General features: G+C 41.8%; 1 protein-coding gene across 1 annotated transcript; it reads left to right on the top strand.

The window, feature by feature from the left end:
* Positions 1-985: 985 nt before the first annotated feature.
* Positions 986-12,398, top strand: LOC116396261 (rho GTPase-activating protein 30). Its single transcript, XM_031870763.1, has 14 exons — positions 986-1,065; positions 1,620-2,005; positions 4,146-4,248; positions 4,355-4,499; positions 5,190-5,272; positions 5,708-5,815; positions 6,587-6,705; positions 6,869-7,043; positions 7,299-7,396; positions 7,628-7,699; positions 8,059-8,799; positions 8,890-9,074; positions 9,204-9,808; positions 10,182-12,398. Exons 2-14 carry the CDS (start codon positions 1,918-1,920, stop codon positions 11,659-11,661), a joined length of 4,002 nt encoding a protein of 1,333 aa, XP_031726623.1. The 5' UTR covers positions 986-1,065; positions 1,620-1,917; the 3' UTR covers positions 11,662-12,398.
* The last annotated feature ends 143 nt before the right edge of the window (positions 12,399-12,541 follow it).

Genomic DNA, 12,541 nt, shown 5'->3' with positions numbered 1-12,541 from the left:
TTATAATACATTATTAGCATTCAATTCCATACAATATTGCATAGTACCCTAACAACCAATTAATATCCAGGTATTTCATTCTTACTGAATATCTCAAACACAACCGTGGAATATAACTAGACGCATTTAGTACTGTGCTTAAGCACAATTTTGAGGTGCTTATTTTATGCTGCTTTATACTTCCACTCCACTACATAACAACCACGAGTTGATTTTGTTGCTGATACAAACATTTTAAATACACATTTACTTGTAGTATGTTTACATTGTGGTATTATTTTAGTAATTTGTTGTAATTTGTGGTTATTTTAGTACTTTTGAATATTTCAACGAGGGCCATTTTTGCGTTCCTTAGTAGTACTCTGTGGAAACTCTTGATACTTTGGGCCAAGCCGATCCATATTCTCTGTGGTTCTATCTACTAATTTGGTATTTCTATGCAGGTTGGATATGCTTCCTGGTTGTTTCCAGTCAATTTTAGTGATTGCTGCACTATGTGTTACTGTTTGACAGTCATTTGTGCTAATTTGTGGTTTATTTGTGGTCATTTTAGTTTTTGTTGTGGCATGATTTCTGGATTTTCAGGATAGTTAATCTTCGTAATAATTTGTAGCAATCATTTGTGGTGATTGTACTAGTACTTTCTAAGCCTTTGTTGTACTTTGTGGTACTTCTACAGTACTCACTGGGGCTCTGTGTGTAGGGGTTTGTATTGGCATGTAGCATTGATGTTCAACTGACACAGTCAAAGGAAATTGGCTGAAATTAGTTGAACTTGTCTCATACGTGCACTTATTGTCCATTTCTCACTGTGAGGGGAACAAGCACACATGCAGCTCGGTCTACACGGGGAGACAAATACGACACATAAGGGGAAATAGATGCATCGTACAGATACACTAAACTGATTTCCCTACTCAGTCAGCAGAGGCGGAGAAACTGTGGGCCACATACAGAGAGAAAGCACAAGAGAAGGAGAGACACTCAGGAAGTTGACAGGGGAAGTTTAGTGGTTTCTTGCGTCATCATTTTATGCTGCTACTTGTGTGCCGCTGCAGAGTGAAGGTAGGAACACTCGCTTTTTAACGTTTTATTTCCTCACATTTCTACACTGAGACTCTTTCGTAAAAAGTAGACAGACAGGCAGGGATGGTGGAGAAAAGGATAGCAGTGGCAGGTGTCAGGAAGATGGAGGCAGTGGGGAGTGAGTATGAATGTCTGTAAGAGTCTATATGTTCAGGCGTAAAGAGTGCTTGACTTCCGCTGCAGTTGGAAAAAAAAAAAAAGAAAGGAGGCCGCAATGGCCGTAACATGTGGGCAGAGAGGACAGACCAGGCCCGTGTTGGGCTCAGTCCTCAAGTGTGGAGGTTTTGGTGGGTCCGCCAGCACAGAGAGACTTTATGGTTGTGATTAAAGTGAAACATTCAGAGGCTCACTTCACTGAATAGGAGAAGTACAGAGACAAGGGTGTGGCCTTTCATTCGAAAAAATAGATTGAGTGCATCAGGGGGAAGTGGAGAGCCACATTTGCACGCTGAGGATTCAGTGCAATTTGTTGTTTGATTTTGGGGGAGATTGTTGTCTGCTCAAAGAAACTTTTGTTATTTGTGCTTTTGCAGGGTGGAAGATAAACCAAAGTATGTCCTAACACTCAAGCTTTGACACATCAACTCCAATGCAACGCAGCTTACAGAGGAAACAACCTGCAGCCAACAACATGCACTGAGGCAAAGGAAACAGAAGCAGCCGCACGGTCAAATCTGTGACATGTGCAGCACCTTCTACAAAGTCAGTGTCACATTAACCGAGTTGGGCAACACATCCGGCAGCCGCACAGACACTCAGTCGGTCTGACGGTCAGAAACGGAGCAGCTCGGGCGGGTCTGAATGTGAAGGTGGATCAGCAGACAGGAAGAGATGCGGAGAGTTCGGAGAAAAGGAGGGAACAAGGAGAAGGTGTTTGGATGTGATCTGCTGGAGCACCTGACCGCCTCCTCTCAAGAGAGTAAGTGAACAGACTTATTTCTGTAACCACTTTCATGACAGACACGTCACAATACACACTAAACACATATATGTACAGGAAAATAGCAATGAATGTGCATCTTACGTCACCAGAAACAACAGTGTCGCCCAAATAACCATGCAATGTTGATGTAAAAATGTGTGTATGGATTGATATCCTTATTCAATCTGATAGGATAGAAGTGTCACTCAATCTGTTTTTGTGAATATTTCAAAACCACAAACGACATCCTCTAAACGTCACCCTACAGTTGGTAGAAGAATCATTGAACAGGACTGACTGTCGACAGCTTTTTGTCAGTTTCTCATCCTATGTGGTCAGAACATTTGTCATGTTTTTAAAATGCTTGGTTTCTCATTTTGCAGTTATGAGGCCAAAAAAGGACTCACCTATATGCCTATTTTTGTGCTTGTTCAATTATTTCTTTGTTAAGACTCAAACCACACACCATGAACCACACCAGGTCTACTTAAATGCTCTTGGTCTTGTGAGTACATATTACACGGTCCTAAATTGAGGAGACCTTTCAAAGAGTTTTATGTTCTCAGCTATGTTTTTCCCTCGGTCAATATGTTCAAATCACTCACAGCTTACTGATGTTATCCTTCTCAATACTCCATCAAATCTTAAGGCAAGATGGTTTTCTTGACTTTTGACGTTTATATGTGGCTGAACATATATTTAATATTCCAACTGCAATTGAAACGTCTATTAATTTGTTTGCAATTTGAATTGTGAAAATAGCCCTTACCAATCTATAACAATGTTTATAGATTGCCAATTCATTTTCTTTTAGTAACAAGAGTCTGCAGCCATGCTAGCGGCTCTGTGAGGCTGTGCTTTGAGCTAAATGCTAATGTGTGTCAGCATGCTAACACTCTCGCAATGACAATGTTAACATTTTGATGTTAAGCAGGTGAAATGTTTACCATGTTCACAACCCTAGTTCAGCGTGTTAGCATGCTAACATTTACCAATTAGCACTAAAGACAAAGCACAGCTGAGGCTGATGGGAATGTCTTTAGTTTTGTGGGTGTGTGCCCATGAACAAGTATTGGACAAATTGAAAAGTTGAACTGATGAGAGCGCAAGATGAAAAGTCAGAGGATCATTAGACTTATTACAATTCATGATGAGGGGAACAGGAATGTCTGTAGCAATCCATTCAGTAGTTGTTGAGACATTTGGCTCCACAAAACCACAAATGGAACCTCATGGTGACGCAGGAGGAAATGTCAGAGGATCACCAAAGTGTGTAATTCATCCTCTGTGGACCATGAATGTCTGTGCGACATTTTAGAGCAATCCATAACATAGTTGTTTGGATATTTCTGGCAAAAATAGTTTCCCAAAATCATTTATGTTATAAAAAAATGTATCTATTAAATTGTCTTACATGATTTGATACAGTACTCATATACGCCACGCTTTGAACATGTTATGATGTGATGATGATTAGAGATGCAAAACCGAACTGACGAACCGCTCAATGACAAACAAACCGAACCATGGACTTGTTGAACCGTTGAACCAGCATCTAATCCGCCTGCTAACTTAGCAGGCGGATTCTATCTCTCTATGCCAGAGAGATAGAAGAGGACCATTAAGTAGCCTGCCAGTGTTATGACTTCATATACCATGGAAGTATCATTCATTACTATTAATCAATCAATAAATCTATCTATTTATTTAGATATTTTCTAGTTCAAACACGTTTTTCTTCTCACTAATGTGCAAAAGAAACCAAACTGAAAGCGTGACCCAAAAAACACAAAAGAAACTGAACTGCGGGCTTGTTGAACCGTTGCACCGCTAATGCTAAAACATATTTGTACGATGTGTTTTGTACTTGACATATTTGGCAATCACAATGCGGTACATGCACATCAATAAATTATTATCAATCAATCCCCAGGGCTTCTTTTATTCTACATAAACATGACGTTTCAATCACAACTAGGTGTCAATGTAGAATAAAAGAAGAACTGATAACGAATGAAACAAAGAGAAACATGCAGACAAAATACACAACAACTGCATGTGTATGTTCCAAGTTAACAAATTGAACATTTTGCATAATATGATATTGATAATTTCATTAATTTATCGCCTCGCACAGTTCCTCAGGTCTTGCAATGCTGCAGTGAGTATGTTGAGAAACATGGAGTCGTGGACGGCATCTACAGGTTGTCTGGAGTGTCGTCCAACATACAGAAACTGAGGTAAGTTTCTTTGACACTATATCTGTAAATGTATAATGCAGCAAAGTTGTAATGACGCCTGTTTAATGTCTTGATATAAATTGAATCCATGTGTGCATGCAAACAGGGGGGAATTTGAGAGCGACGGGAGTCCAGATCTGAACAAGGATCTGTACCTGCAGGACATCCACTGTGTCAGCTCTCTGTGTAAAGCTTATTTCAGAGAGCTGCCAAACCCTCTGCTCACATACCAGCTCTATGACAAGTTTGCTGTGAGTAGCTCAGACATTTCACACCACCACCACCACCACCTAGTGTATAGGACTGATCACAGGGGTATAAAGTACCAGAGGTGTTGACTCCTGTCACACTCGAGTCACAAATTTGATGACTTTAGACTCAACTTGACAAATTCAAAAAAGACTTGGACTGTAAAACTAGTGACCCATGACTCTAGTTGGACTTCATACCTTCCTCTAAGCCCAACAATTACAGAATCCAATTATTTCATTTCCTGAATCTACTAACGTTTACACTAGTCATTCCCAGCAAGTTGACACTTAAGTCCCCAGATCCACTTTGTTTAAACCAATCTGTTACGTAAATTTGAACGTTACGTTAGCGGCAGCTGAAAACAATTACACCCAAGATTATTTTGTCTGCACACAAGAACTAAAACCCAAAATGAGTATTGAGTATGCAATACGTCTGAGTCAAACATTACAGATGAAGTGGCAAATGGCATCACATTTGATGAAGAGCGCATTATGACAAAGGTTAAGACTTGGGACTTGAGTCCAACCACTTGAGACTTGTGACTTGCAAAACAATGAATTGGTCCCACCTCTGTAAAGCACCTTCCCTGCCAATTCATTTATGGTGTATATAAATCATCAATTTAATTTGAATTAAGTTGATAAATTGTACTTACTTATTGATTCAGAGTCACCTCTGTGTTACAGGAGGCTGTGGCCATCCAGCTGGAGGAGGAGAGGCTGGTAAAGATCAGAGATGTGCTGAAGGAACTACCACCACCACATCACAGGTAGAGTCCAGTGTTACAATCTAAAAGCCTCTTTTATACATACATATACATAAAAAAACTGTCTTTTTATACTATAGAGAGTTATACCATCCAGTGGATACACTCACATACAAAGTCACACTATTTAGGAAGAATAGGGGCATGCACCTGCTGCCTGCCTCTTGCTCAGTTTGTCAACTCTCTGAATGCGTAGATAGGGACTCAACCTTTAGGAAACCAGGTAGGAGAAGGTTTGGTTTGGAATTATACTTTTGCTTTGGGAAGCAAACCCACAGAAATACATATAGATCTCACGACGCCATTTGTCCTGAGAAACCCTGTACAACATGATTTTGGTAATTAAAAAGGTAATTGATGTAGAACTAAATGATTTGGCCAGTTTACTTTTACTTTTATTTACTCATTGACGTTGACGCTTCACTTTCTTGCTGACAGGACTCTGGAGTTTCTGATGCGCCATCTTGTCAGAATGGCCTCATATTGCTCAGAGACCAACATGCACTCCAGGAACTTGGCCATCGTCTGGGCCCCCAATCTGCTCAGGTTTGCTGACATTATTATGCATAAAAATATATGTGTGGTCTATATCTGATGAGGTTCCTATGAGCAAGATACTGAGCCACAATCTGCCCGGACTCTGCAGGGAAATACACAAAAGCCGTTTGTGTTTCAGGATTGATTTGTAATCATGCTGTGGGTAAATTATTAGCCATTAAAGCTATGGTGGGTAATGTATTTTAAAATAAGTTTTTGATACATCAATGAATCAGAAAAAAGATGTTATCTGTGGCTGTCGCAGGACTCTAATAATATATATGACCTGTCTACCTGCCTCAGTCTTCCACATGCTGCTATAGCTTTACAGCTGTGAGTACTAACAATAGCCATGCTCATTGTTTAACTTTGTTATGAAGAACTCATTTTTGGCGAGTAGCTTTGGAGGGATGCCGGAATGGACTGCGACTTTCTCGCTAGATTTAGGTTTTGGAGCTAGTGCTGGTAGCAACTTTCATTGGAAAAGAGTTTAAAAAGGGCCGTTTTAAAAAATAGAAATCCAGCCTTGCTGGTTTCTCCAATGTGTTTACCCACTATAAGCTAATTATACATGATTCAAATGACCTAATATGACGATATTATACATTTTTACATGTTTTCTTTCTTCATTTTCCTTCACTTTCCTTCTTCATTTCTTTCGGCATTCATTCATTCTCTCCATTTATTTATTCACTTGTGTTCGTCCTTGCTTCTTCCCTTCCAACATGGATTAAATTTCTTCCATTCTTCCTCAATGAATGAATGAATCTGTATGTTAAGGTCAAAGGACATTGAGGCGTCTGGGTTCAACGGTACAGCAGCCTTCATGGAGGTCCGGGTTCAGTCCATCGTGGTGGAGTTCATCCTCACACATGTCCCTCAGCTGTTTCCTGAACAAGGTAACACACCAGCATGATAATAACACTCAATATTGTTTCACTTCATTTATTCTGTATGAAATGCAGCTATTTGAGCAGCAAGTGAGAAGTCTGGAACCGAGCTGAGAACACACACACTTACCTGTGCAACACTGTACTACTGACCTACTTCTGCCGTATTCAGGTGAATCAGATGAGAGAAGGAAGTCCCTCCCCTCCCCGTCACCAATGCCCAATCAGGAGGAAGGGTTTTTCAAGTCCACTTCTACTTATCCTTTCCCCCACTTTGGTCATATCAGTCCAGGAGACGGTCCTCTACCCATAAGACCATACCACGCAATCATTGAAGGCACTGACAAGTGAGGAGACTCGTTTATTTATTATGCCAGATGTGGTTGATGGGAAGTTTTTCATACAGAAGTCAATCATTATCAGCTGGTACATACTGTTGCAGCTTGGAAAATAAACAGATTTTATGACAGTGACATCATGCAGGCGTTGAGAGACCCGTATCTCATATTAAACCTGATTTAAGTTTGCTGCAATTATAATATTACATCATTGAATCTTAGAAAAAAAAGGATCCTGAGACTTCTTTTCTGTGTCTCGTTCAGGAGGAAAGGATCTCTCAAAGGCAGGAAGTGGATGTCCATCTTCAACATCGGAGGACGATTCCATGACCCACGACGGAAACACAAACACTCATCCAAAGGTACAAAACCTCGTCATGGTTATTAGTCCTGGTAGTCGCTCCTATCCTTGATAATTTCCTTTTAAATCGATTGCAATGTGTTTATTATATTTTCCCCACATTCTACAATAATAGATTCAATATGTAAAAACCTCTCATTCAAGTTTATACTTGTGTACAGGGGAAGATTACTCACTTCTCTGACATTTCTGTTGAACACTGATGATCTAAATACTTGTTTCTTTGTTCCAGAGAAAGACAGGCCTGCTTTGAGACCAGCGAGAAGCATGGACTCCCTCAGCTCGTCGCCCTTTCCAAATGAAGGTGCTGCTCTTGTCACATATTTACCAACATATTTCATCAGAACAATGAATGAATATTTCAACAATAGTTAAATTAACTCTTTACAGACTGAGTTTAAAAATGACTAATCAATCATTTAAAAAGGACATTTGAAATACTCAAAATGTCCTTACATAAACAACGTCCATGTTACTCTGTATCATCAACATTGGGACTATTCTATTCATACATACTATTTATTTTGGTTGAAAATAAAGCTATAAACTGCATCACAATGTTTACATTTGTTTTTCCCAGTCATCCTTTACATCAGATTAAACAGCTAACAACAGTAAACCGTCAAACTGCGCCTCTGGTCTTATCTGTCTGTATTTTTCCAGGTTCCAGACATACGGCCCAGCGTCCTCCGTCCACCCACATGTCTCCCATCATCACCCCCTCCCCCCAGTCCGGCTCTGAGGTCACGGCATCCGCCGGTGCGTTAGGTGGCAGTGAATACGCTGTAACCTACCGCAGGGGAACAGGGTTAGTGAGCGGGGGTACGGGGACCCAGGGCACCTACACGTCCCTTGACCCCGAAAGTTTAGGACTCTCAGACAGCGATACTCTACAGTCCAGATCCCCAGGGCTCTCCACTAAAGGCCGAAGAGCAGCCATGCACATCACCGGGCCCACCATGGTTACTGTGCCCCTGCATATCACCTCTAACCTGGCATTAGGGGTGCTGCAAGGGGGCGGGGGCGACAGGGTCATCCACCGGGGCAGGGATAGAGAAGGAGTAGATAGAGTGGAAGGTAAGGAGAGACGAGGGAAGGCGGGGAGGAGGGAAAGCAGAGGAGTGGAAAGGAAGGTGGAAGAAAGCAGAAAGGTTGAGGAAGAAGAGAAAAGGCCCAAGGGGAAAGGGACAGACGGGGGAGGGGTCGTGGATGCTGAAGGGAGTGAGGTGGTGGGTGGTGGTGGGGAGGAAGAAGGGAAAGAAAAGAAAGAGGAGAAAGGGGAGGAGGTCAGAGAAGAATGTAAGCCGGAGCTGGTGGTGGAAGGTCCATGCGTGTCCAGAGAGCAACGAGCCAAAAGGCAGACCTCCAACGCTGAGGGAGATAATGATGTCGATGAATACATGGGTAATTTCACCTATTTCATAACCATACGAGTTTATTTTGTCTATACCACATGAATAAATAATGTAAGATCGTTTCATGGTTCATTCACAGACATGAAAGTGGTGAAGCCGGTTGATTGTCAGCCCGAGGCGACTCAGCGTGGTGATGACTGTGTGTTCGATGCTTCCAACGTCCTCAATTCAACAGAAGTGGAGGAGGCCGACCAGGAGCTGTCTGGCTACGTTCAAGATAACTTTGATTTCCTGGACCACATGGACTGCAGTGTCCCCCAACAGGTGTGTTGTGTGTTGCTTGATCTGTACAGTACAGACGAGCTTTGAACTCTATTTAAAGTTGGAAAAGATACATGTAAAGTTTTCTCCCTTGCACTCTTTTCCACTTTTCTGTCTCTTTTCACCTCTCAGGTGAACGAGTTCTCCGTTGAACCTCCAGGTCACTCAGATGACGAGTATGAATTTATGGAGCAAGCTCCTGCAGAGCTGCAGGCGGACCTGCAACCAGGCCCCGACACACCAGCCCAGAGCCAGACAGAGTTAAATCTACACAGGCCGCTCAGCATCGACTCACAAAACCGACACACTAAATCCCTCAGCTTGCCTCACATGACCTCACCCGTCTTCGGATCGCTGGAGTCCTGCTCTGAAGAGGAGGCTGCAGTGGAAGACAGTGATGATAATGATTACAGTAGTGAGGATGATGAGAGCATCTTTGCAAAAAGCCTTCCCGCTGACTTCTTTTTAGATGATTTGACCTTAGAAACGGACACTGATAAACAGGACAGCTGCACTCTTGATGGGGTTCCTGTGCACCAGTCAAGGAGCTCTGAGGACGGAGAATGCCAGTCCCTGAACGTTGAATTTGCTGCATGTAAAGAATCAACTGCTGCAGACCAGGAGCAGGTGGAAGTGAAAGACAAAGGGGATGAAGATGGACTGAGAGAAAAGGAGATAACAAAGAAGGAAGAGGAAGATCACCGGGGAAGAGACCAACCAGAAAACAATAGACAAAGGTGAAACTCATTCCTATTTGACATTTAACACAATATGTATTTATCACAGAATGCACATTTAAGGCTGCTTTAATCATGATTTTTACATCAGGTTAGACATGTGATGTCAAAGGAGTCGCTTGTAGTGATAAAGACCATTGCACAGCAAACCAGTATTCAAATATTTGCAAATATTGACATAAATGAAGTCAAGTCCGTACGAAATATGCAAACAGTAGATCTCATCCTGTTGCACAGTGGGTTTAGCTCATATAAATGAATAAATATAAAATCATCAAAATTCACTGGAACTTAATTTTACAAACCTTACAAACCAGTTTTCCAAAGCAGGATATTGCTTTCTTAAATATATCTATCTGTCATTCATCCGCAGCAAAGCGACAGAGGAAGATGTCATGGAGGATTCTCAAAGTGACAAAGAACAGCTTCTCCCTCCAGAGGTATCAACCTACGGCTACGCTGACTGTCCACCGCCCAGCGATGATGAATCAAGCGCCGTGGCCGACCTGAACATTGAGGAGGAAGAGGCGGACATGTTTGACAATCATCACAGTGATTATCCACCTTGTCATGAAGTTCCTCGTGCTACACAGGAAGACACTGTTGACATTTCTTCAGAGGAGTTCAGAGACTTTCCTGTAAGTGCAACAGAACAGCCAACAAAAGAGAGAGACCATGATGAGGGAGAGGACAGTGAGGTAAACAAAGAGATAGAAGACATATGTCAAGAAATGGTACCGGGGATAAAAGAAAGTGATGATAACATGTGGGAAGAATCCACCGAGGAGGGCAATGAAGTGACGGCTGAAGAAAAACACGAAGAAAAGATGCAGGGCGGTGACAAAGAGCAGGATAGTGCAATTTGGCAGACAGGCAGGGAAACTTGTGTTGAACTTCAGGATGTTATGTGGGAAATGATAGAGGTTGAGGAAAGTAAGCAGGTTGAGAGGATGGATGCAAGTTTTGCTTGGGAGGGAGATACGATCAAAGATGTCAGAGTTGGAGACGAGGAAGTGCCGGCAGCAAAGGTTTCAGGAGAGGAAATGTTGGAAGTTGACGAAGGAGAGACAAACAAAGCAGAAGTCAGAGTAGAGGTAGTGGAGGAATCAACGGAGGCGACTGAAGAAAAGCTCGCAGACCCAGAGATGCAGCGTGAGTTTGAGGAAAAAGAGGCTAACTTACCACAGACAAGTGAACTAGAAGACCCAATTCACAGGAATCCTGCCATCAGTGACGAAGCACAGCATCACGAAAGAGAAGAAGTGGTTTCAAAAGAGAAAGAAAAAGACAACGATGACAAAGAGAGAGCTGATGAGCAACGTAGAACGCAGCCAAGTGTAGATAAACAAGTTAAAGAGGCCAGGTGTGATGTGAGGGAATCCAACGAGGGCAGAAAATGTGAGGAAAGTGACAGCAGCCAAGGAGGAGTAGGAAGGAAACTGGTCATCTCCAAACATCCAAAGGTTTACCAAGCGAAAGCGGTGCCGATCGTGCCTCCGAAGCCGCAGCACTGCAAAATCACCGCCCTGACACTCCGACAGCAGCAGCAGCAAAGAGATAAAAGAGAAAACACGGCGAGGGTCCCAACAGAGCAGGACAAGGTCTGGGTGGGAGACGGCGAAGATGAGGGCAGGGGGAGGAAGGAGAGGCCAACACTCTGGGGAGGGGAGAAAGGAGAGAGGGAAAGGAGGAGGGACGGGGAGGAAAACGCCACGAGGGACTCGAGCAGAAACAGTCCCCTCAGCATGTGTTTTGACGAGGCTGTTGCCAAAGCCACCATGAGGCGAGAGAAGGAGAAAGAGTGCGAGAAGGAGAAGGAGAGGCAGAGGGATTGGGGAAATGAAGTACAGTGAAGGTTCTTTTTCTTCATCTGTATATTGATTTGAAGTGATTTGACTGTACAAACTATTTTTCTATGTGTAGCATAAGGGGCTGTATTTGTCATTCAGAATAAGTCTCAGTATTGTCTATGCAATGCTACTGAAGATGTTAAGTATTTTTTATTAGAGAAAGAGCTGTAGAGAGAGCTGAAAGGTAATGAGGGAAAAGTGATGGACGAAATGCAACACCCCATCAGGAAGCTAATAAAGTAATAGCTGCAATTATGCTACCTGAAGTTAAATAAAACTGAAACTGTAAGCAAACAAAGAGGCCGGACTAAAGGTGAAGAGCTGCTGAAACATGTTGAGGATGAAATATTACATTTAAAACTCAGAACTTTCATAGCTTCCATGCTCTAGGTCTGTAAAACGTTACAAAAAGTAAAGCGATTAGTCTTAAATCAAGCTCACTCCTGTCTGCAGTTGTCGTTCAATTCCATACTTTGTAATTATATAAAGTATATTGTATACGGAAGGTCATATGTATAGATAAACAGTATAAGTATATGGTTAAATATTAGATTTGAAAGAGAATGAGTGATGAATATAATGTCTGCAAAAGTAAAGGTTATTTCTTGGTTATGGGAATAAAAACATGTTTCCAAGATAGTGTCTGTCCTTTTATTTGTATAATCATTATTATTGTTCATTATTTTTCTTCATGTTTATTAATTTAAACTCTCTTGAAACTAGATAGAGCCGTTGCATTATTGTTATTATAATAATATATATAAATATGGCATACGGCTTGAGAGTTAAATGTATACAGTTTTATGGCCTTGCAATTGTGTATTTGCAGTTTGACACCGAAAGACAATGAACTAGAAATTGGTTTAAGAATTTGCTGGTGTGA

The sequence above is a fragment of the Anarrhichthys ocellatus genome, unplaced genomic scaffold (genome assembly GCF_004355925.1).
Source record: "Anarrhichthys ocellatus isolate YVR2014 unplaced genomic scaffold, GSC_Weel_1.0 scaffold54, whole genome shotgun sequence".
In the NCBI taxonomy this organism is placed as follows: domain Eukaryota; kingdom Metazoa; phylum Chordata; class Actinopteri; order Perciformes; family Anarhichadidae; genus Anarrhichthys; species Anarrhichthys ocellatus.
The sequence above is the reverse complement of the archived record's forward strand: the minus strand, read 5'-3'. Positions and strand labels throughout refer to the sequence as shown.

Excerpts from the sequence above, each read along its gene's own strand:
- LOC116396261 (XM_031870763.1), top strand. The coding sequence starts at position 1,918 with ATGCGGAGAGTTCGGAGAAAAGGAGGGAACAAGGAGAAGGTGTTTGGA. Across the intron at positions 4,500-5,189 it reads AGCTCTATGACAAGTTTGCT|GAGGCTGTGGCCATCCAGCT; the intron begins GTGAGTAGCTCA and ends TCTGTGTTACAG. Across the intron at positions 5,273-5,707 it reads CTACCACCACCACATCACAG|GACTCTGGAGTTTCTGATGC; the intron begins GTAGAGTCCAGT and ends TCTTGCTGACAG.